At 43.6% G+C, this 24,026-nt stretch overlaps 1 protein-coding gene across 1 annotated transcript; it reads right to left on the reverse strand.

Moving 5' to 3' along the window:
• Window positions 1–4,166: 4,166 nt before the first annotated feature.
• On the reverse strand, window positions 4,167–23,772 carry Snapc1 (small nuclear RNA activating complex polypeptide 1). Its single transcript, XM_040742932.1, has 10 exons — window positions 23,496–23,772; window positions 18,786–18,945; window positions 18,489–18,629; window positions 17,203–17,307; window positions 16,685–16,843; window positions 14,988–15,056; window positions 14,282–14,344; window positions 11,427–11,580; window positions 5,683–5,781; window positions 4,167–4,618 (listed from the first exon to the last, which is right to left on the reverse strand). Exons 1-10 carry the CDS (start codon window positions 23,678–23,680, stop codon window positions 4,584–4,586), a joined length of 1,170 nt encoding a protein of 389 aa, XP_040598866.1. The 5' UTR covers window positions 23,681–23,772; the 3' UTR covers window positions 4,167–4,583.
• Between the last annotated feature and the right edge of the window lie 254 nt (window positions 23,773–24,026).

The raw sequence follows: 24,026 nt of genomic DNA on the forward strand, positions 1-24,026 counted from the left end.
CCACAAAGAGTTCATGTTCAACACGTCTTGTGGGCATTGTCCTCTCTCAAAGAAGTTGACTGTAGTTAGCATGGCCCTAAGTTCTCTGGTTACAATAGCCCTAGCTGCTTTCTGCTGCTGTGATAACGGCCCTGACCAAAGGCAACTTGGGAGCAAAGGGTTTGTTTCACCTTATAGCTAGTCTCCTTTTCCTGGCTACTAGCATGGTAAGTCAAGTGAGAAATCCCCAAAAACAGCCATCAGTGACAGCGCCCCAAACCTGAGCATAAATTCTCATCTCTCTGGCAACACACAAAGCAACTTGGTGATTCTAGGGCTGGAAAGTGGGTGGAGTCACAAACTACTAGACAGGGTTTTCAGCAGCTCCCCACTCGTGGGGCTCCTGAGTCCAAAGTTCAAATCCTGGAAGGGTGTATTCACGTGACGAGTACAATCCAGTGCTGTACTTCAGAAACAAACTTTTTAGAAGTGCCCATAGGTATGGTAGCATGAGCCTTTAATCCCAGCACTGGAGACAGCTGCAGGTGGATCTCTGTGAGTTTCAGGTTAGCCTGGTCTACATAGCAAGTTCCAGGACAGTCAGAGGTACATAGAGGGACCCTGTCTCAACCTCCGCCTCCACCCCACCAAATATGTATGTATATATGTATGTATTTATATATGGTTAGAGAGGGTGGCAAACGAGTCATTGCAATGAAGACAGAAACCTATGGAAAGGAATCAAGGAGAAATTACAGAACTAAAAATTTGTGCCTCTAAATTAAAAGCTATTGGAGAAAATCAAAAGCAGATCAAATACAAGAGAAGGAAAGATCATGAACTTGAAGACAGATCAATAGGCACCCTGCAGCACAGGAAAAGTGTTATTGGAGAAGGCGAAATACGACCCATGAGACTATCCTAAGTGATCAACAGATATAACTGAAGCCCCAGGAAGAGAAGCTAGTGAGGCCAGTGCCGAAGGCATCGTGGATTAGAAAAACCAACCACACCACACGCACATCCATTGCTAAGTGACAGTAACAACAAAAGACCAGACTGCAGGCAGTCAGAGAGGACCTGGAGGAACTCTTGGAAAAGCTTGTGCTCAGCACATGCAAGGCTGCAGGTTCGGTTCCCAGCACCAAAATATAAAAACAATACAGCCAAATAAAAGGATTACAAGGGAACCAGAGGAATGGTTTCCCATCAGATGATGGGATGGAAAAAATTTTTACAGGTGCTAACAGGAAAGGAGAAAAAAAATTAGCTAGGATTCTAAATCCTACAAAATTACCATTCAGAAATGAGGATGAAAGATATTTTCCAAAGAAAATATGATAGAACTGGTCTGCAGCCGTGCTGAGTTTCAAGCAGTCAGGATTTTCTTCAGATTGAAAAAAATCCATTGCAGATAGAAGCATGGCTTTCCCTAAGAAATAAAGTGCAATGGACAAGGTTCGTATGTGGGGAGACAGAACTGTTTGGGCTGGGTGGCAGTCTATACACCCATCTAATCAGGAAGCTGAGACAGGAGGATAGAAGGTTCAAGACCCGTCTGGGCTACACAGGAAATTCCAAGTCCATCATGTAAGACTGAACTAGTAGAACACAGGACTGGGTATAGCTCAGTGGAGGAGCTCTTGCCAGCCTAACACTGAGTTACAGCATATGCAGCCCCGAATTACCATAGACAGTAAGTATTAAATGCCGGTGTACATTGTAATGCCACAGCAAAGCCAGAAGCCCAGGGCGGATGTTCTTTACCACTGCGCAATGTGGCTGTCTGTGAAGGGAATGTCTGTGTCCCTCCCTGATGACATCATGGTCGCACTGGGAAACCCTGAGGTTCTAGATGCCTGCCCGTTCACCTTTTCTAGGAAAGCTGTCACAGATGGGTCCTTCTCTGTCACCTGTTGGATACACAGGTCACACCCAGTGTACCAGGGATCTCTATCCTAGTTAGTAGCATCAACTGATGTAAAGGAAGCCTATAGTAATTTTCCAAGTCCTTGAGGAAGCTGTGTCTTTGGTGGGGTCCCTTACTTACTTAGCCGTATTCTTTCAGTAAGCTTCTAGCATTTAAGGGAGTGGGTGGATGCTTTTGTTTCTTCCAACTGAAAGGAGCCTGCTCAAATGTCTCTTAAAATAAAAATTCAGACCTGTAATACACATCACAGTAGAATGAATAATTCAGGCACTTAAAAATATCACATAAAAGAGATTATACAACCTCAAGTCTGGGATTTGACATTTACATTAACACAGAGAATAAGGAAAATGTGCAATGAAGATTACTACATAGTCGTTTAAAAGATAAATGAAAATGTGAATAGTTTAACACCTACAGAGTTCTTTCCAAGCCATTTAAAAAGTAAGCCTTCTTCAAACTGTAATTTAATTCAAGCATCAAGGGTAAGGGAAGCATTAGTAACTATGGTTATTTTCCTAAGCTAACCTAGGAAAAATAAAAGTCATTTTTAGTGCATAAAGTTCATTTTTAAAATATTCTCTCTCTCTCTCTCTCTCTCTCTCTCTCTCTCTCTCTCTCTCTCTCTCTCTCTCTCTCTCTCTCTCTCTCTCTCTCTCTCTCTCTCTCTCTCTCTCTCTCTCTCTCTCTCTCTCTCTCTCTCTCTCTCTCTCTCTCTCTCTCTCTCTCTCTCTCTCTCTCTCTCTCTCTCTCTCTCTCTCTCTCTCTCTCTCTCTCTCTCTCTCTCTCTCTCTCTCTCTCTCTTCTCTCTCTCTCTCTCTCTCTCTCTGGTTTTTCGAGACAGGGTTTCTCTGTATTGTTCTGGAGGCTGTCCTGGAACTCGTGCTCTCTCTCTCTCTCTCTCTCTCTCTCTCTGGTTTTTCGAGACAGGGTTTCTCTGTATTGTTCTGGAGGCTGTCCTGGAACTCGTGCTGTAGACCAGGCTGGCCTCGAACTCACAGAGATGCGCCTGCTTCTGCCTTCTGGGTGCTGGGATTAAAGGCGTGCGCCACCAACGCCCGGGTAAAATATTTTCTCAAGAGATAGGCAGATTGAGCCAGGTGATAGTGGCACACGCCTTTAATCCCAGCGCTCAGAAGGCAGAGGCAGGTGGACCTCTGTGAGTTCAAGGTCAGCCTGGTCTACAGAGCGAGTTCCAGGATAGCCAGGGCTGTGCAGAGAAATCCTGTCTCAAAACACAAAATGAAACAAACAAACAAAAAACAAAAAGGCAGATTGTAAGTAGACAGACAAATAGACAGAAATATCAGTCTTTTCACTACACTGAGAAGAGGGTATTATATTATACCTCATTAACCACAAGCTTAGTCTGATCAACTTTTCAGTCATTATGACAGGAAACATTGCCTCAAGTATTATATTACTCACCATTGCTTTAGTCTGTGAAATAATATCATGTATTCTATGAGTGCTTTGTGAGAAATAGTTTACGACTCAGCCGTACAGTGTTACAGCTGTACAATGCCTATAAACATGTGGAGTGTCCCACCCATTATCAGACAGAGCTGAAGTTAGTCCTAGTAGCAAACAGGATAGCAAACCCAAGTTCTACTCAAGGCAACATTGATATTTTGATTTTAAAATATTATATATTCAAGATATATATTTTCAATCATCAAATTTGGAAACGTTCTCCTCAACCCAGACCTGGAACCTTAATAATGAACTATACGTCAGGCTGAACTAGCCCATGTCATGGAGGTGATCCCTTCTAGCGTTCAAGCACAGCTCAAGCATCTTCCATTTAAACTCCTGGAAGGAGAAATTAAAAGAGCAGTACATGCACCATGCTGTAGAAATCTTTTTCTGTGATTTACAAACATTCTGTGTCAAAGACACATTCTAAAATTTCTATGCCTACTTCTCAATGCTTACTAGAAAGTGGTATATAAGAATTAAACAATTTATTAGCTAATCTTATGTGTAGACAAGGACACACACGTGTACATATGTATTCATAGACAGTAGACCACGGGAACTTTAAAGCAAACACTAAAGAAGTTAACGAGTGAGGTACAGTGGTGCATGTCTACAACCCCAGCGGTGGGAAGGCTAAGGCAGGAGTACGGACGGTTCAAGGCCAACCTAGCATACACAGCAAGACACTGTCTAGTAAATGGACAAACAGGAATACAACATTAAGTGCAAAAGAAGTGTTAACATCCTAACTTATTAGTCAAGTCACTAGTCACACAAATTTTGTAAAGCAAGTGGGAAAAAATTTTATTGCACTTAACCATAACACATAAAATATTAAACCAAAACCACAGTCCAATCCATTGCTAGATGACAGGTATGAGTCATTTATACAAAAAGTATTTTAAGAAAATGTTTTAAAACTAGGACAGTAGACATTACAGTGATGCATTAAGGTGACAGCACAAATCTTTGTTTACATTCTAAATGCAAACTTTTATCTCCATTCACATAGACTTTTAACAGAAATGTTAAATTAAACTTCAGAGTAAAATTCTATCCCAACTCTCCCATTTCACAGAAATGACCTCATTCTCAGATGTTGGTCCTCACTGGCCAGCCTCCTGCTCAGAACAAAACAAACCTGTTCTTCTGTAAGAAAACTCAGAATTTAAATAGAACTCCACCAGGCTCCTGGTCATCGCTTTCTTTTCCTCTTGGTTGCAGTGAACTCTATGGATATAAGGTTAAGAATTCCATCAATTCTTTTAAAAAATTGACATTTAAATGACAGGCTTAACAAATAATATGCACTTCACCTGTATAAGCGTTTAGCTAGTCTAACCCAACAATGTCCTCACAGCCAAGATCCAGAGGAAAGCAGTGAGGAAGCTGAGCAACACACACAAATGTGTAATGTATGTATATGTATATGTTACACACAGTTTATAGATATATAATTAATTTTTAACATATACTTCATGACACAGGGGAGCCCATTACCTTATTGCTAATTTAAAGAAAATCTTAGCTGGGGCATACATGTAACTTTCTTCCAGTGAAACTGCAGTTTAGAAACTCCTGTCTCCAATGAAACAGCAGGATTACAATCTTACTGAGATGCCAATAAGATAGGAGATCTCCATCACTCTAAATCCTACTTCTAATTATCAAGGTGCTTGAACTTTCCCCAGGGGTATGCCTTCCCTATAGTTTGCATGGACCCAGGGCAAGGAAACTGAGAGTTATCCAGGCTACCGTAAAGACAAAGTGAAGACTTCCATTCCATTACAATGAGCCCTGGAAACATAACACAACACATATGTGCTCTGTGTCTTTCTGGTTCTCACTGCTAACACATAAACCAGCATACAAATAACCATCATTAAACACAAGACACAGAAAGAACAGTAGTAAGACATGATAAAAAGATATAATCCCCATCAACAAAAAATAAAGAGGGAATACCAGGGAAGGTGGGGTGGGGAGTTAAGAAGAAAAAGAAAAAAAAAAACATTCCTAGAAGAGAAGCAGCCAGGACCAAGAGCACAGCAGGACAGGTCTGTGAGCAGCTCCTGCGACAGTGACACCAACAGAGCCCCCAACAGCAGTCCGCACCCACGTACTGCATCATCGCTGGCTGCAGAGAGGTAGGCATGGTTACTAGTGTAACCCTGACATGCTCCAAGGAGCCAAGGGAAAGGGGTCAGAAGAACTGAGTCGCCCGTCATGGGGAGGGCTCTAACCCTGCCTCTGCAAGCCCACGTTCCTCCACTAATAATGAGATGCACTAGTACCTGCTTCGATGAAGTCGTAAGTCTCCTCCTCCTCTTCTGCAATTATGGGCATACTCAGGTGTAAAGACTTCTCTTCCTTCTGTTCATTCTGAGCGTTACCTAGGAATATTTAGAGACAGTGAGACATAACTGCATATAAAAACAAGAATATTAGCCTTATATGTTTCAACACTGAAATTATAATAACGTAATTATGCACTCCAGAATACAAACCCTTTAAATGTTTATTTTCTCTTTAGCTTACCAGGTTTCCTTATGACTTCTTTTTCATCCTCAGCCTTGATTGGTCCCTCTCTTCATCTCCCTCAAAGCTTTTCTTAAAATATTTGTGTCACTGGGCACAGTGGCACACACCTATAACCTCAGCACTTGGGAGGATGTTTACTTTGAGGCCAGCTTGGGCTACAGTGAGATCCAGCCTCGGATAGAGGGAGGGAGGGAGGGAGGGAGGGAGGGAGGGAGGGAGGGAGGGAGGGAGGAGGGAGGGAGGGAGGGAGGGAGGGAGGGAAAGGAAGGAGGGAGGGGAAAACTTTTAATCCCAGTGATGGGAGATGCCATTCTGTAAATCTGTCTCTTATTGGTTGTTGAATAAAGTACTGTTGGCCAATAGGGAAAAAAGATAGGTGGGACTAGGAGTCGAGCAGGATTCTGGGAGAAACACAGGGAGTCATCATGTAGCTGCCATAGGGGTAAGAAGTCCAGACCCTTTTCTTCGGTAAGATAAATACTTAGATTAACAATTATGGGGTAATTACTTAAGTCAGAGCTAGCCAGTAAGAAACAAGCAAGGCCAACAGCTTCATAATTAATACAGCGTCTTGTGTGTTATTTGGGGACTACAACGCAGCAGAGCCCAGGCGACTGGAGGGTGAAAACCCAAAGCGGCTGGCAAGGAAAAGGCTTCACTCAACATCCCAGCACTCAAGAAGCTGAAGCAGGAGGGTTACAAGTCTGAGGCCTGACTGGGCCACATAGCAAGTTCCAGTGCAACTTGAGCTACATGCTGAAACCGTGCAGCTACAAAAAACAAACAAAAAAGAAGAAAGAAAACCCTGTACTTTGAATATAGAATATAATTCTTCCATTAGGTAAAATGGAGAATGAGAAAAGACAAAATTAGTGAGCTATACCTCATTTGATCTTTATCACACAAAACAGGGTAGTAGCTCACGCCCTTAATCCCAGCACTTGGGAAGTTCGAGGCCAGCCTGGTCTACAGAGCGAGTTCCAGGACAGCCTCCAAAGCCACAGAGAAACCCTGTCTCGAAAAAACAAAAAAAAACAAAAAAACAAAACACTGGAGTTGAGCTGGGATATAACTCAGTCAGCAGAGAGTTAACCTAGCATGGGACACATCTATAAATGTGTTCAATACCCAGCACCATAAACCAGGCATGGTGGCCCACATCTATAGTCCCTGAACCAAGGAAGTGGAGACAGAAGGACCAGAAGTTCAAAGCCTCCTTGAATACATACATATGTGTGTGTGTGTGTGTGTGTGTGTATTAAGTTCAAGGACAGACAGGCATTATAGGAATTGGATCTGGCCAGGCAGACTAAGAAAATCTTCCCCCATATGAAATCCTCATCACTCCACCCATACTTGCCCACCAGCATCGTCTACATGCTGAAACTTAGCATGCCTATCTCATCCCCAACATCAGCCTCTGTATCCAGCTATGTGACTGTCAAGATGCCTCTAGTTCCTACAACCAAGGCCATTAGGTACCACTCCTAACCCTGAGATACCACAGCAGCCCACTGCAGTCTGCTAACTCAAACCTACCAAACCATGTTACTCCTGGTTTTCAAGGAAACTCAAGTCATGCCACTCACCGCTACCTACCATGTTAGACCTAGGATGCTGACTCATTTTTGAGGGCAGGCTGTGATATAACACTGAACATACTTTTCCAGGATGGGCCTCACTCTATACACCCCAGACACTGTCCTTTTCAAGCCATCTGCTCTGCCTTTCTAAGCCTATGGACTTCCTCTAGGTTTTTAAAGATTTCTTTATTTTTATTTTATGTGCAAAGGTATTTTTGCCTGCATGTCTGTCTGTGTGTCTCATGCCCACAAAGACCAGAAGAGGGCATCAGAGCCCCTGGATCTGGAGATACAGCCAGTTGTGTGCTACCATGTGGATGCTAGGAACTGAACCTGGGTCCCATAGAAGACCAGCCAGTGAGCCTAACCACTGAACCACCTCTCCAGCCCTGATCGGTTTTTAAAATAAATACAAAGTCATGCTCTAACGCATGCATCATGCATACACAGTAACAGTCAAATCTTTTTGTGACTGTGACTATGCATGTGACACCGGGGCCCTCGTGTGTCAGTGCACATGTGGAGGTCACAGGACGGCTTTTGAAAACTGGTTCTCTCCTACTGCCATGAGGGTCCGAAAGACTGGCATCAGGCGGTGAGGCTTAGCAGCAAGCACCTTTTCCTGCTGCGCCATCGAGATGGTCTCTGTTTTATTTCTGACAAAAGTCTGAAGGCCATTTGGTAAAGAAAGGGTTGTCTTAAACGACGCTGATAGAGTTTTACTGCATAAATAACAAAGTGATTCGGATATGTCACAGTCATGAAAGTGATGCTTAACGTTCCAAAAAACCACTTTTCACTGTTCTCAGATAAGACTTTTTCACGTGTAACACAAAAAGCATGAATCATAAAAGAAAAAAAATGATCAATTGCACCTCTTCAAAATTAAGGCTCTTAGCCGGGCGGTGGTGGTGCACGCCTTTAATCCCAGCACTTGGGAGGCAGAGGCAGACGGATCTCTGAGTTCGAGGCTGGGATGGACTGACAGCCTCCAAAACAATACAGAGAAACCCTGTCTCGAAAAACTAAAAAAAAAAAAAAAACCAACAACAACAAAATTAAGGCTCTTACACCAGTGTGGTAGTGTGTGTTTAGTGCCAGCACCAGGGAGGCAGAGGCAGGAGGTTCAGGAGTTTATGGCCATCTGTGTCTACACAAAGAGCCAAGGTGAGTCCTTGTCTTCACAAAACAAAACATGACAAACAAAATGATATAGAGATCTGTCTGCCTCTGACTCCCTAGCATGGGGATTAAAGGTATATCAGAGAGACAGAGAGACAGAGACAGAGACAGAGAGAGAGAGACAGAGAGAGAGAGAGAGAGAGAGAGAGAGAGAGAGAGAGAGAGAGAGAGACAGAGACAGAGAGAGAGAGAGAGAGAGAGAGAGAGAGAGAGAGAGAGAGAGAGAGAGAGAGAGAGAGAGAGAGAGAGAGAGAGAGAGAGATGCTATAGCCAGGAAAAATATATGCAAAATACAATCCTGATTAATGATAAAGATCTCGTAATCTAGAATGTGTAACTCTCTCCTCAATGGTGACTACCCATGCAACTGGAAAAAAGATCAGGAGCTGCAATTACTGGCTGCTCTTCCAGAGTCCAATTCCCAGGACCCTCATGAAGGAGGATGTTAAAGTCTGTGTCTGCTACAATCCATTAGGTTCTTTTCCATCTAATAGTAATTCATTGTTTCTATCATGAGCAGATAATAGATTTATCGATACTCTTATCTATGAGAGGTTTTCCCTTTTAATCAGCTAATGTGAGTTATGACGGATTATTTGTTACATTACTGGGATAGAATCTAATTGCTCCTGATGTGTTCTTCCAATAGGTTGCTGGATTTGATATGTTTTATCTAGCAAGGAATTTTTCTCAGGAAAGGTACTGGTCTTATAGCTTTCATTTCTTACAATAACAAGCAGCTAAAAAGTGTTCCCTCCTCTATTTTCTGAAAGCATTTGTATAGGAACATTACTCTTTTCTTAAACATCTACATGCTGGGTGCCATGGCACAGGGCTAATGCTAGCACAGCGGGCACTGAGGAAGGATGGCTGAGACTTCATGGCCTCCCTGAGCTACGCGGCGAGAGCCTGTCTCATAGAGCCGAGGACTAGACACGGGAGCAGTGAGCAGTGGCGGTATGCACACAGGCCCATCAATTCCCGGGACCGAACAAAACAATCCTGCAAAGACGTCCAGTAGAGCATCTTCAAGTTTCATTCCTTTAGCAGATAAAAGGTTGTTCAGATTTCCTATCTTGTGTATTATGAAAAGTTTGTAATCTGTCGCTATTTAACTTACTAGACTAAGATTCCCAGATTCTCTTTATGAACACTGCCAGCTCTAACTTCTGCAGCAGGTTCTCCAACTTTACTAAAACTTTTGCTCTTAATTTTTTTGTCCAGCTAATTCTAGAATACCTTTTACATATAACATTGGCTACCCACAGATCAGGAGAACTGTGTAGCTTCTCTGATAATGTACAAGTTCATGTTCCCAATCACACCAATTAGCAACGTCAGATAGAGCATTCTTCTAGTGTATCATTGCTTATGTTAGGCTCTCTGTCTGTGTGCCTGTCTGTCTTTAAAAAATTAAAGGAATACCTATTTCTTTTCTCCAGGACAGGGTTGATATGGCTGTCTGTGGTGAACCTGACCTAGCACCTACTTACAAGTGTACTTTTACTGGGATATATCATTAGTTCTCAGATTGTCTGTAGCTACTTTCATATTGTATCAGTAGCTGCATGACTAAGCTGTGAAAGAAGTTGTTTAGCCTATGAAGTCTACAATACTGGCTATCTGAACCTTTATCCCCTAATCTAGAGAGTTTTTAAACCCAAGGATGGCTACTAGATAGTATCCAGTATCTTCGCTGAGAATTATTACAATTTATATGTATTTTCCCCTTTCGGGCTAATATAAGATAAATTATATTAATAGATTCCAATTAACTAGGTCATGATTACATTCTAGAACAACTGGATTCAGGAAGAGCTTTTGGTTTGGGGGCCTGTTTTTGTACCTTAGGATTTTTATACAATTGGAGTTAGTCCCCAGAGCTGTCTTCACTGTGCCTGCCAGCTCCTGAAAGCACTTCTTGGCTACGCTTAACAACCGTGGCGGTTTCTTCCTCTGACTCCTCTCTACGCTCTGGCAACCCTCACAGCACAGAATCATATCTGACATACACTGAAGCTATTTAACTTCGACTCCCCCTCCACTGCCTCAATACAGGAAAAACGAAACATGTTCACAGGCTGTAAATTACTTTCCCAAGCCCCTGAGGTATCTAGGAGTGTGTCTGATAAAATTATTAAGTATTTGTGAATGTTTCTATTGTGCTCTCTATCACTAATACATTCCAACCTTAGCTGTGCTGGCTATATAGCATTGATTCAAGTTTTGAAACATTCAATCATTAAAATACATGGCCATTTAAACATCAAATGATAAGGTCTTTTGTAGATATTCTATTACAAAGGAAAAAACAAAGACAGCCTAATGAATTTAACTGAAGGAGATAGTTTATAGACTACATTGCTTATTGGCCTTTTTTTAGATGTAACTTAATTCACACACATCATTACTAATTTAGTTACACTGAAGAGTAAATTTGATAAAATCTGTAGGGTCTCTCTTCAGCAACAAGAGCCCAAGAAGCTATGAAAATGGGTTATTTTTAATATTAAATTCCATGATGCTCCCAAACAAATCTCTTTTTATTCTGAGACAGGATCTTACTATGTATATGTAGCTCAAGCTGGCCTTAAACAGACACTCCTCCTGCCTCAGCCTCCTGAATGCTGGTATTACAGATGTCTCCCCACCACACCCAGCTCTAACCCATCCTAGAAATAAGGACCTCCTCACCCTTGCCAGGCCTTAGTAAGACTTTTAAAGCAAAGTACCTCTGCTTCTGGAAGCCCTCTTCCTTTCTGTTGGTTCTGCTGCCGTCTCTCTGGTTCTTTTTTTCTTAGCTGCTTTGCCTTGCCCTTGTCCTGACCCAGAATCAGAGTCAGAAGAGTCAAGTTTGGCTTGGCGATGCCTCCTGGACTTGGACACCTTATTAAAAGAAATCCAGTTACTCACCAGGAATGAGAAAATGAATCCAGGGACAGACCACAAAGGAGAGGGAAGCAGAGGCACACGCCATCGTGCCCTTTACCACCACCAGGCTTGTGGTATACATAGTTTCTGTGCAGACAGACTTTTACTTTGTAACCAACTCCTACAGCTGCCTCACCATCAGTTCTCACTGTTAAAATGCAGCTGCTGTCACCTAGAATGGTTAGCCAACGAACCTCACAAGAATGAGGTCTGACTAATAGTAATGTACCTCCCAATGCTTGACTATTGACTCAGACTGGTCAAGACGGGTTTTGAATGCCCACAACACCGTGACTTGTTCACTGTGTTTTCGACCTCTAACTACCAGGAAGGGAACACCAGCTTTCAACGCAAAGTCAGGACCATGAACAGCACTGAAGAGAAAGACAAGAAAAGTGAACAGGGAAGTTCCAGTCCTAATGGTATCTAAGACCACAGCAAGCCAAGGGCTTTGTTGCTGGTTTTTTGTTTGTTTGTTTTTTGTTTTTTTTTTTGAGGCAGAGTTGTTCTACATAGCCCTGGCTATATAAACTATATGAGCCAGGCTGGCCTTGAAGTCACAGAGATACACCTTATCAGTGAGTATTCAAGAGCAATTATGTAAAATGCCAGCTGTACCTCAAGGGGAAAAACTACAGCTGTGCAATGATAGCCTTGAAACAACCTGTGGGGTATGATGTAATTAGATTTTCAAAATTATCTGATACTTAAGATATACATTAGACATCATTTGACAACAAATTCTCTCCATACATAAAGAGAATTCTGGTTAAAGATAACAGACTATAATCCATTTATCTTTCTTGGTGTGTTTTTCTTATACTCATCTTACTGTGTACAGCAATGTCGTAACACCTAACCTGTGTCATCCCAAATACTGATTATTACTTTCTATTCCTACAGTTAGAAAATGATGCTTGCTTTCCCATAAAATAGTCACACACACACACACACACACACACTCACACACACACACACACTCACACACACACACACACACACACACACACACACACACACACACACACACGAAAAACACAAAGAATTAAGAATGAAGTCAGCTGGTGGTTGTGCATGACTTTAATCCCAGCACTCAGGAGGCAGAGGCAGGTGGACCTCTGAGTTCAAGGCCAGCTACACAGAGAAACCCTGTATAAAAAAAAAAAGGAAAGGAAGGAAGGAAGAAAGGAAGAGAGAAAGAAATCTAATTGCCACACAAGAACTACTACAAAACAGCTCACCCCACTAGAACTGCATAAAAACCACAGGGAAACAGTGAAAATCTACACGGGGAACCATGTGCTGCTCCCCAGCCTCAAAGCTGGGCACTGGACCATCTCTCTAGGACAACAGGAGTCTGTTCTCTAGGAAGAACAAACCAGAGAGACTTAGGGTTTTAATAATAAATGAAGAAAGGACGGAAGGCAGGGGGGAGGGGAGAGGGGAGGGGAGGGAAGAGGGAGGCATCACAGTGGAGCAGGCTGCCTGAGCACGGACACCACGCCTCCTGACTGACCTTCTGGAAGCCCTGGAAACACTGGCAGCTAGGCTTGCTTCCCACCCTCCTCTCTCAGGAGAGGGAATGAAGCCTCCTCTTTAGTAAAATGACTAGATCCAAGAAACAGAGATGAAGGAGTTAAAAGCCTGCATCAACTGTTAGTCACTCAATATAAAGAGACATCTGAGGAGCTCCGCTCTTCTGGAACAAAGCCAAGAGAATGAAAAGCAGAGACCAAAATAAACAGAGAAAAGGATTCAAAAGAAATAGGAGGAAACACCAAAAACTGTAATTAAATTAATATCCTTAATGGCAGATATTCTATCCTGTGAAAAAAAGGCAAAAATATGTTTAAGGAAACATTCAAAAATAAGAATAGTCTCAATAAAGAAAAAATTTCAGCACAAATACTAAAAAACAAAAAAATACAAAAATCAATGGCCAAGAAGTTAACATTTAAGAAACACCCTAACAGAAACATACCGAAAACAGCCAAGAAAAAACAAAAACAAGATACAAGATGGGTAAAGAGAAAAAAGATACAATAAAAAAACAATAATTAAAAAGATTCTTCAGGCCGGGTGGTGATGGCGCACGCCTTTAAACCCAGCACTCGGGATTTAAAAAAAAGATTCTTCAGGCACAAAGGTCTCAGCCAGCTGAATGCCAACAATCAATAAAAACCCAAGTTAGATTCCCAAGGACTTCCTGAACTTTGGGGACAAAGCAAACTCCCACTCCTCCTGGATCAGCCCAGAAGGTGAAAGATAACAGGGAGCATGGCTTCCACACAGGAGAAGAGCTACAGGAGGGAGGTACAGAGGCGCACCAGGCAAGAGGTGACAGCAAGGCGCTGCGGGTACAGACTGGACTGCTGGGTGACTGACTTTTTAAAAATGTATACAGTGTTCTGCCTGCATGTATCTGCGCAGGCCAGAAGAGGGCACCAGATTCCATTACGGATGGTTGTGAGCCACCATGTGGTGGCTGGGAATTGAACTCAGGACCTCTGGGAGAGCAGCCAGTGCTCTTAACCTCTGAGCCATCTCTCCAGCCCAGGTGACTGATTCTTAAACTATATGGATTTCATGGATGAAAACTAATCTGCCACTTAGGAGCGAGCAGACTGTACATTCATTTATTAAACAAGGAACCTACCTGGGCAACAGCTGAAAAGGCTCTTGCTTTGATTTTTGCTAAAGACACTGCTCTTTCACATCTCTGGAAGGAAAAATAAACACGGAAAAACAAAGTTCAAACATAAACATTAGAGAAATTACAAAAATCCAAGGAGCTATAGTCAGGATTAGGATCTGAGACAAAGGTAAACTAGAAGAAACTAACATGTTTTGACACACATCAATACAAAACCACATCCTCTGCCTGCTGGCACAGCCAGCGAGCAGCATAATGCCGTCCTCATAGCTGAGGACCATTTCCTTCAAGACTCGTGAAGGAAGCAGGGACAGCAGCCTTAGGGACTGCTCAGAGCTCTTGACTGGCATTCCCTCATCTGCCTGTGCCTAACGATGGCTCCCTAGACAGATGAAACACGGAACATAAGGAACAGCAAAAGCACCCAAGCCTCACAAGGCCGGAAGGCTGACACGCAGGGAGCTACCACACAGGCCTTACCCTGCCCCCGAGAATGAAGAGCACCTCCCTCACCCTGCCCCCGCCTGCTCAGAACAGCCACCACCTCACTCCCGACCTGAGCTCAGAATGCTCTGCGCGGTTCCAGGGAAGGGCAGACTGGCTACCTCAGGACACACAGAGCAGAATTTTCCCGTGTTTACATAACACCGAGCCAAGGGTCCTTACACTAAGAGAATTAGTCACACATAAAAGGGGATGAGCTGCTGACCTCTGGTTCCTGTGAAGTGCCTTTACTGTCTTCTTCTCCATCTTTAAGTTTTGGTTTTAGGGACGGATTCTGAAAGAACAAAAATGTTATTTACGTATGTTAATGTACACACATTATAATTCCATTAATTTCAGATAATCAGTGGATTACTAGGGCTTTTTGTTTTGTTTTCTTTTCTTCTTGTTTGGTTTTTCGAGACAGGGTTTCTCTGTGTAGCTTTGGAGGCTGTCCTGGAACTATTTCTCTGGAAACCAGGCTGGCCTCAAACTCACAGAGATCTGCCTGCCTCTCTCTGTCTCCTGAGCCCTGAGAGTAAGGGCATGCGCCACCATCGCCAGCTGTGGATTACAGTTGAACAGTTCCTTTAATTACTGAAAAAGCAGAATGTCGTTTCATATTCCTGCAGCATGGGTCACCATCTGTTCTATTGCTGTGATAAAGACCACAGCCGAAAACAACTTGGGGAGGAAGGGTTTATTTCACCTTACAGCTTAGAGTCCATCAGGAAGGGAGGTCGGAGAAGGGACTCGGGACGCACCGGGAGATGAGAACTGAGGCAGACGCCAGGGAGGAGCTCTGCTGACAGCCTGTTCCCCACGGCTCAGACTACTTTATACCACGCAGGATCACCTGCGGCGGCGGCACTACCCACAGAGGGCTGGCTCTCCCACACCAATCACTAACCAAGGAAATGTCCCAGACTTGCCTGCGGGACAGTCCAATGGAAGCATTTCCACCACTGAGCTCCCCTCTTTTCAAATGACTCCAGCCTCCTCAAGCTAGCAGACAACTAAGCAGCACACTGGATAACGTTAAGATTATGAGTTCCACGCTAGAGAAACGGCTTACTGGGTAAGGGCATTTGCTGTCAAGACTGATGACCTGAGTTCAATCCCTGGGACCCTCATGCTAGAAGGAGAAAACCAACTCCCACTCGTTGTCTTCTGATTTCCACAAGCACACAATGTACGCATGCACATGTATGTGTACATACACAAAAGTGTAAAAATATTTTTAAAGGGCACAAATTTTCAAAATAGTTCCAGAAAGCATTATTAAATTACCTAACTCCCCTTAACTAATGGACAATACCATATACTTCTGTGGCTGGGTATGATGGTGCACATTTTTAATCCCAGCACTGGAGAGGCAGAGGCAAAAGGATCTCTGTGCAGTTCAAGGCCAGCCTGGTTGACATAGTGAGTTCCAAGACTGTGTGTGTGTGTGTGTGTGTGTGTGTGTGTGTGTGTGTGTGTGTGTGTGTGTGCGTGCGCGTGCAAACAAGAAGAGCCTCCACTGGGGTGCAGGGTCCCCTACTATGCAGTAAATGGAGCCAGTGCGGCCCTGCAGCCAGCCTCTCTGGTTTAAAAGGCAGTTTTCCAAAATTTTATATGAAGCCCACTAATATTTGCATGTTGGAAATGAATTCAAATTTTTACAACAATGTTGGAATTAATATTGCACCAAACAAAATTAACCTATATGCTGGCTTGGTCTAAAAACAGTTCAAAAAGATTTACTCTCCCCCACGGCCACTTGTAAGGCTGAAGTGACAAAGCCCTAACTAGAAGGGTAGAGCCCTCCAAATCTTCCCCGGACAGCAAGGCAGCCACTCTGCCAGGCTGCCTTCTCTGCCCTGCTCACGTTTAAACATCTGTACACATGCAGGGGTAGGTCAGCAACACGCAAGTAATTACCTTCCTGTCTTTGTGCCACTGTTGATGCTCCAAAACTATGTTCTTGATGTTGTCAAAAAAATCCTCCTTTACCAGGCTGAGGGCTTTGTCTGGCATGGACTTATCAGCTGAGATAGCACGCTTCATATTTTGATAATGATCGTGAACATTCAGCATTTCCTAAAAGTGAAAACAGAAACCCTTTATTTCTTGTGTGAATACCGGGGCTGGGTGTGTGTGTGTGTGTGTACTATTTTGTTCTATATTAAGAGACAGGGTCTTGCTATGTAGCCCAGGCTAATGGCGTAATGGTAGGCATGTACCACCATACTTGGTCCTTTATTTCCATCTTTAAGGACAATCTTAAAGGCAAACTAATTCAAAATACAATTACGTTCCAAAGTGACTAGAGTTAACAGAATGTATGCTAACATCATTGCAGAAACTGTCAATATATCCAGTTGATGAAGAGTATAATCTCAGCATATATTGTCAATAAAACCATTTCCCCAGCTTCAAGAGTCTAAGAACAAACTCACCTCTAATACATCAGAAGTGATAAGTTTCATTACACGATCATTTGGGTCCTTAAATTTTTGGGTCACTTCAGTTTGTTGAATTTTTTTCTTCATTCTACATGAAAGCTAAATACAAAGAATGTCTTTTAAATGTCTTGGGCTGGAAAGATGGCGCCTCGAGCAAAGTCGTTTGCTAAGCAAGCCTGCTCAGCTGAGTAGATCCTTAGAGTCCCCCATCAAGGCTGAAGGGGAGAACAAACACCACAAAGCTGTCCTGATAACTTCACACATGCAAAGTGGCATGTGCACAATGGAGCATGAACCAGCTGCAACTCCGCACGCACACACGCAAGCACGCATGCAAGCACGCACGCAACCATGAAAACCTTTCAAACATGTTAAACATCTTTTAAAGGCTACTTTTAAAGTGCTTAAATATAAGCTAGGAGTAAATTCACATGAGTAGAGCAGCTTTACAAGTACACTTGTTAGCTATCCATTTTCAGAGCCTATCAGGTATCTGTAAGTATCAGATGCCACACTGCACGCTACAGAGTCTGCCCAGCTTTGAAAAGTCACATGATTTACCAGAAGGATTTGCTCCTCAGATCTAGTGTCTCAATTGTTAAAAAACTCAAGAAATGGTGGGCTTTATTTCAAATTTCAATTGTTTACCAACTGAGCTTTAAATACCTTTGTCAAGGCCTCTGGACACTCAAATGTAGAAAGGCCCATTTGCACATTCCTACACAAATGTAGAAAGACCAGGGGGCAGCTCAGTGCTTATTAACTTCCTAGCTCAGGACTGAACCCTCAGCTCTGGAGAGAGATAAAATGCAGACACAAGCTAGGTGGTGGTGGCGTACACCTTTAGCCGCAGCACTTGAGAGGCAGAGGCAGAGGCAGATGGATCTCAGTAGTTCGAGGCCAGCCTGGTCTACAAACTGAGTACCAGGACAGCCAGGACTGTTTCACAGAGAACCCCAGTCCCAAAAAAACAAACAAACAAACAAACAAAAAAACCAGGCAGATACAGATGCCAGATCTCTTCCCACTCACAACAACTGGCATCATGTGTGCCATCCACAAACACCCTGCACTCAAGCAGAGGCTCAATTCTGTCTGCAGGGAAAAGAAAACAATCAGAAAATATTTTTCTTATTCTAAGAAGGGCTGCAGTTTTGATCACCACTAATAGACTTCCCATTTCCAGGAGAGCAAAGCAGGCCACTGCCAAGGAAATGTAACTGCTTGTTTTGACAATCCACGTCTTTTTGTTTGTTTTGTTTTGTTTTAAGGCACCATACCAGCTTGGGCATTGCTGTGAAGTGGAAGGCTCTGTCTAGCCGAAGCTTCCTGAAAACGAAGGCTGCGTCGAAATGCTGTGCATTTACCAAGTCTTGCTGAAATTTAATAACTTCATCCCAGTCCTTCAGGGCGACTCTGATCTACAACCAGGAGGAGAAAAGCCACCGTGTGAAATGGTCTGGATCCCTTTTTCAGGAATGTAAACTCAAACACTGGTATTTCCACCTAAGTCCTTTATGATTTTTAAGATACAGTGCTTGGTTCAAGTTTCTACTAGGGGAAACTAATTCACCAACCTTTTGTTTTGGCTGGCACAGCTGCGTGTTATACAACCCGTACAGTAGATACAAAGCGCCAACTCTGATTTGGAAGGTGTATGGAGGCAAGAAATAGCGCCAGGCCAGAGCTAAAGCCTCTTTTGTAAACATGTTCTTTTTCAAGTTCCTCATCTTGCCACTGTAAAACAAAAAGGAGATATGCCGACTGTTACATAAACATGGACAAAAGTTACTGGAGGCACACGCTTCTGTAACTGCTGGGGACTAATGGAGAGGCCACACCTGATCCTCTTGATAGTCAAACAGAAAGAACTCATTTTCTTTTAAAAAGACTTATTTGTTATATATACATCATTCTGCCTGCATGTACCCGTGCAGGCCAGAAGAGGGCACCAGACTACATTACAGATGGTTGTGAGTCACCATGTGGTTGCTGGGAATTGAACTCATGACCTCTGGAGGGACAGGCAGTGCTCTTAACCCCTGAGGCATCTCTCCAGCCCCAGAACTCATTTTCTACCATGCTTGTCACCACACACTGCCAAGTAACTGTGACACTGCCACCAAAACACCAGCCTTGCTGCCAAACTGAGGACTGTAGAAGAGGCTTCAGATTCAGAATTTAAAACATTTACTATGAAAACAATCGTGGTTGTTACAGTGTAACATGCACTTCCCCAACAGACTCCAGCATTTGCATAGTTTTCTGTCCCTGGAAGGATGCAGCAAGCTTGTTTTCTTTCTTTCTCTCTCTCTTTCTTTCTTTCTTTCTTTTGTTAATGGAATCATTGAGAAGCCGCTCAAGAATTTCTCTTGTGATTGAAGAATTTTAACTTTTTTTTTTAATGTTGGGGGTGGGCTTCTAAAAGTTTCCATGCTATGCCCTGGATCTTATGGAAAGAGGCAAATACATGCAACTTCACCATAGCCAAATGTGTTCTACCACAGTGATAAATATGTAGAGTCCAGAGCCTTGTGTTTTGCACATTCCCTGTTCTTTTCAGTTTCCTGGGATGGATCCTGGTTTATTGCAGACAGGGAATAGCTGGTTGGTCATCACCAGCATGGGCACTTAAGTACATCATGGCAGCAAGCTTTCTTGTCAGACTATCTTTGGATCACCACCCCCCCAAATAGCAACTTGGAGACATCTTATTAATTATGAACATGTTTTAAAGGATGTTCCCAACTACTCTGGTTATTAACCTGCTTCTATTAATCTACATTTTCCCACGTGGCTTCTACCCCTCCTCAGTACAGCAGGTCCAACTTGCTCCAAGTCTATTGGCAAATACCTTACCTAGATTCCTCCTCCAAGTTTCTCTCTTTCCCCAGAAATCCCACCCACCTCCTGCTGCCTAGATATTGGCCACTCAGCCTTTTATTACACCAACCACAGCAACACATCTTCACATGGTGTACAAATATCCCGAAACAGAAGGCTTAAGTGTAAGTTAAGAAAAATAACCCAACATAACCCATCCTCCCATTCACCAAACACAAAAGCCAGTGTGATGTTCCTCTTTTTTTTTTTTTTTTTTTTTTTTTTTTGGTTTTATGAGACAGGGTTTCTCTGTATTATTTTGGAGGCTGTCAGTCCCGCCCGCCCTCGAACTCACAGAGATCCGCCTGCCTCTGCCTCCCAAGTGCTGGGATTAAAGGCATGCGCCACCACCGCCCGGCATGATGTTCCTCTTAAAACTGAATAAAACAATGAAGTTGGGGCTGGAGAGATGCCTCAGCAGTTAAGAGCACTGACTGCTCTTCCAGAGGACCTGAGTTCAATTCCCAGCACCCACACAACTGTTTCAGGAGATGTGACATCCTCAAAGACATACATGTGGGCAAGGGCAAAACACCAATGTACATAAAATACAAATAAATTATTTAAAAAATGAGGGCAACTTTGAATGTTTTATGATAGACTCTAAATTAGCAGATTAAAAATATTCTCCATTTATAAAAAGCCAGCAATTGGGAAATGGAGGCAGAAGGATCAAAAGGCTTAAGGTCATCCTTGGCTACATACTGAGACAAGGCCAGTCTGGGCTACAAGAGACCCAGTGTCAAACAAAACAAGAAGTTGGGCACGGTGGCCCAGACTGTAACTCCAGCACTCAGAAGACAAGAGGCAGATTGTCATGTCCAGATCCTATTTTGATAAAACAAAGTCAGTCTTTAAATAGAACCTTATCAAAAATGCCTGAAAACACATTTAACACATGCAAGCTGCTGACATTCACATAACTATAAATATATTGCATTTGTCATTCAATAACAGCAAAATAAAACAAAGACCTAAGACCTTTAGCCAGTGCAACCTATTACATCTCTCTACAAATGGGAGAGGAGACACCACAATAAATATAATAAGCACAATAAAAGAACATGAAATACCTACCACAGTCTCGAGACCAAAATGATTCCTAAAGAAAATCTAGCCAGGTGAAACAGCACATGCCTTTAATCCCAGCGGTCGGACTCAAGAGGCAGAGGCAGATGGATTTCTTTGAATTTGAAGCTAGCCTTGTCTACATACTGAGTTCCAGGGCTGCACAGAGAGATGCTGTCTCAGAAAAAAAAAGAAGGAGGAAGAGAAGGAGGAGAGGAGGGGGAAGAGGAAGAAAAGGTGGAGGAAGAAGAAGCCCACCACCCCTCTAGTAGAATAACCTAGATAAACTTCCTTGATGTCACCCCCTTTCCCTTTACTACAGTGAAAAATTATGGATTTTAGAAACAGAAAAGACAAAAAAAAATGGAAAATAGGCTGGCCAAGGTGGTGTGTACTTTTATTTTTTTGTTTTTGGTTTTCAAGACAGGGTTTCTCTATGGTACCCCTGGCTGTCCTGGAACTTGTTTTTCGTCCATGATGGCGGCTAACTTACAGTGATCCACCTACCCCTGCCTCCCAAATTAATCCCTCTGGGATTAAAGGTATGTGCTATCACCCAAGGCTTAAATAATTTGGGTCCATGAGTACCCTCATTCATTTGGCCTGTTGTCACTCATTTTTAATAAGATTTATTTATTTTTATGTGCCTTGGTGTCTTGCCTGCATGTGTGTCTGTGTGAGGTGCCAGAGCCCCTGGACTGGAGTTATAGACAGTTGCCATGTGAGTGCTGGGAATTGAACCTGGGTCCTTTAGGAGGAGCGGCCTGTGCTCTTAACTGCTGAGCCATTTCTTCAGCCTAGTGGTGAGCATCTTCAATCCCATCAGAGGCCAGCCTAGCCAACACTGTACAGTCCAGGCCAGTCAATAATATGTAAATAAGTAACATTTAATTACATTTTAAAAGGAACAGGAAAACATTAGTTTAGATATTTTTTAATATGGGGGTCTCACTTTACAGCCCAGGCTGACTTCAAACTTGAAATCCTCCTGATCACCCTAATTACAAGCCTATGTCACCACACTTGGTGAAATTAACTTCCTTAAATCTTTTTTTTTTTTTTTTTTTTTTGGTTTTTCGAGACAGGGTTTCTCTGTATTGTTTTGGAGGCTGTCCTGGAACTCGCGCTGTAGACCAGGCTGGCCTCGAACTCACAGAGATCCGCCTGCCTCTGCCTTCTGGGCGCTGGGATTAAAGGCGTGCGCCACCAACGCCCGGCTAACTTCCTTAAATCTTAAAGCTTCAGTTTTCTAGCCAGGAGGTGGTAGTGCACACCTTTAATCCCAGCACTCGGGAGGAAGAGGCAGTCAGATCTCTGTGAGTTCGAGGCCAGCTTAGTCTACAGAGCGAGAGTTCTACCATATTTAAACCCAGGCTTGTAACACAGCCCTTGAAAGGAAGAGGCAGGCAGATCTCAAGGCCAGTATGGTCTAGATAGCAAATTTCAGGCCAGCCGGGCTACACTATGAGGTCATGAATCATAAACAAAAACAAGACGAAATACCACAATTATCAAGTCACTGTTCCACAAAGATCAGTCTAAGGGGGAAATCAAAAATTAGTGATAACGCTGAACATTAATTTCAAACGTGGAACACACCAAATACATTGGCTCATTCAACCCTCATTTAAAACTTCACACTACTATTTAGTTTTGTATGTCTATTTCACAGACAAAAAAATGCTTGTCCCAGATCTCGGTTGGGGAGGGTTGGGGAGCTGAATTCAAATGCTAATACCTGGGAGCCATCATTTGTATTCTTCACCATTATGCAATACTGGGTCTCCAACTACGAAATATAACGAGGCAGGTGAGATAAGAACATGGAGCTTACGGGGTGGCTGGGGGGGGGGGACGACACGACTGTCATCTGGGTTTAAATATGACGGAAGAAGTGAGCAAGAAAAAAGAGGGCGGAGACTCCCAGACCAGGAAGCGCTAGTGAAGGACCATCAGCAACGCTGGGGCAAGAAAGTGACATAAGGTGTGAGCACTGGAAATGAAGCTGTGGACAGAAGCAGCCACTGAGCTGAAACTGGGCTTCATCACCTTTAGGCGTTCAACAGAGGCTCAAATCTGCGCTTCCAGTTTTGGTTGTTGCACGCTAAATGAATTCACTTGTGGAGGACCCTGTCTCAGTGTGGTTGCTTTGTTTCTAACCGTGGATTCATTCAGGGAGAACAAGACTGGAGGAGGTCGAAAGGCTGAGTGCGGATGGAGGAGATGAGTGCTGCAAAGGGGCGAGCCAGCAGAGCGCCAGGGCGAGCCAGGGAGATCGCCCAGGCGGAGGTCGGGGACCCGGGCTGCGCCCCCGCCAGACAGCAAGACACACCCACCAGAAGATGGTCGCGAACTTCATGCTGCGCCAGAGCTCCGCGAAGTCCTCGAAGCGCACGCTGTCCAGCTCTTGGAAGCGGCTGAGCAGCGCCTCGCAGTCGGTCTGCAAGCCCGGCGGGGTCCCCACGCCCGCAAGCGTTCCGGGGCCCACGGGACGGGTCCCGGCGTCCGCGGGGATCTCCATGCTCGCTCACGGATGGCAAACCATCACCATCCGGAACCGGGTCCCAACGCGCCACCGCAGCAGCATCACATACGCGCCCCCTCCATGACGTATCATCCGGGACCTCAAGCCCCGCCTCCATCCGGGCCATTCCTAGCTCCCGCAGCCCTAGTCGCGCGTGCGTCAATACGCGGCGCTCTTTGTTGACATTTGCCCAAACGTTTGTGCAGAGATTAGCTCTTTTTAATTTTAACGAAGAAACCGGGCGTGGTAGCACACGCCTTTAATATCAGCACTCGGGAGACAGAGGCAGGAGGATTTCTGTGGTTTACAGGAGATCCAGGACTACATAAAAAGACCCTGTCTC

The sequence above is a fragment of the Mesocricetus auratus genome, unplaced genomic scaffold (assembly GCF_017639785.1).
Source record: "Mesocricetus auratus isolate SY011 unplaced genomic scaffold, BCM_Maur_2.0 Super-Scaffold_15014, whole genome shotgun sequence".
NCBI lineage: Eukaryota > Metazoa > Chordata > Mammalia > Rodentia > Cricetidae > Mesocricetus > Mesocricetus auratus.

Bases quoted from the DNA above. Each gene is read 5' to 3' on its own strand.
- Snapc1 (XM_040742932.1), bottom strand. From the start codon at position 23,680: ATGGAGATCCCCGCGGACGCCGGGACCCGTCCCGTGGGCCCCGGAACG. The intron at 18,630-18,785 runs GTTGGTGAATTA...TCCTGGTTGTAG, and splicing joins TGTGCCAGCCAAAACAAAAG to ATCAGAGTCGCCCTGAAGGA. The intron at 15,057-16,684 runs GTAATTACTTGC...TTGTTCTTTCAG, and splicing joins AGTGGCACAAAGACAGGAAG to AATCCGTCCCTAAAACCAAA.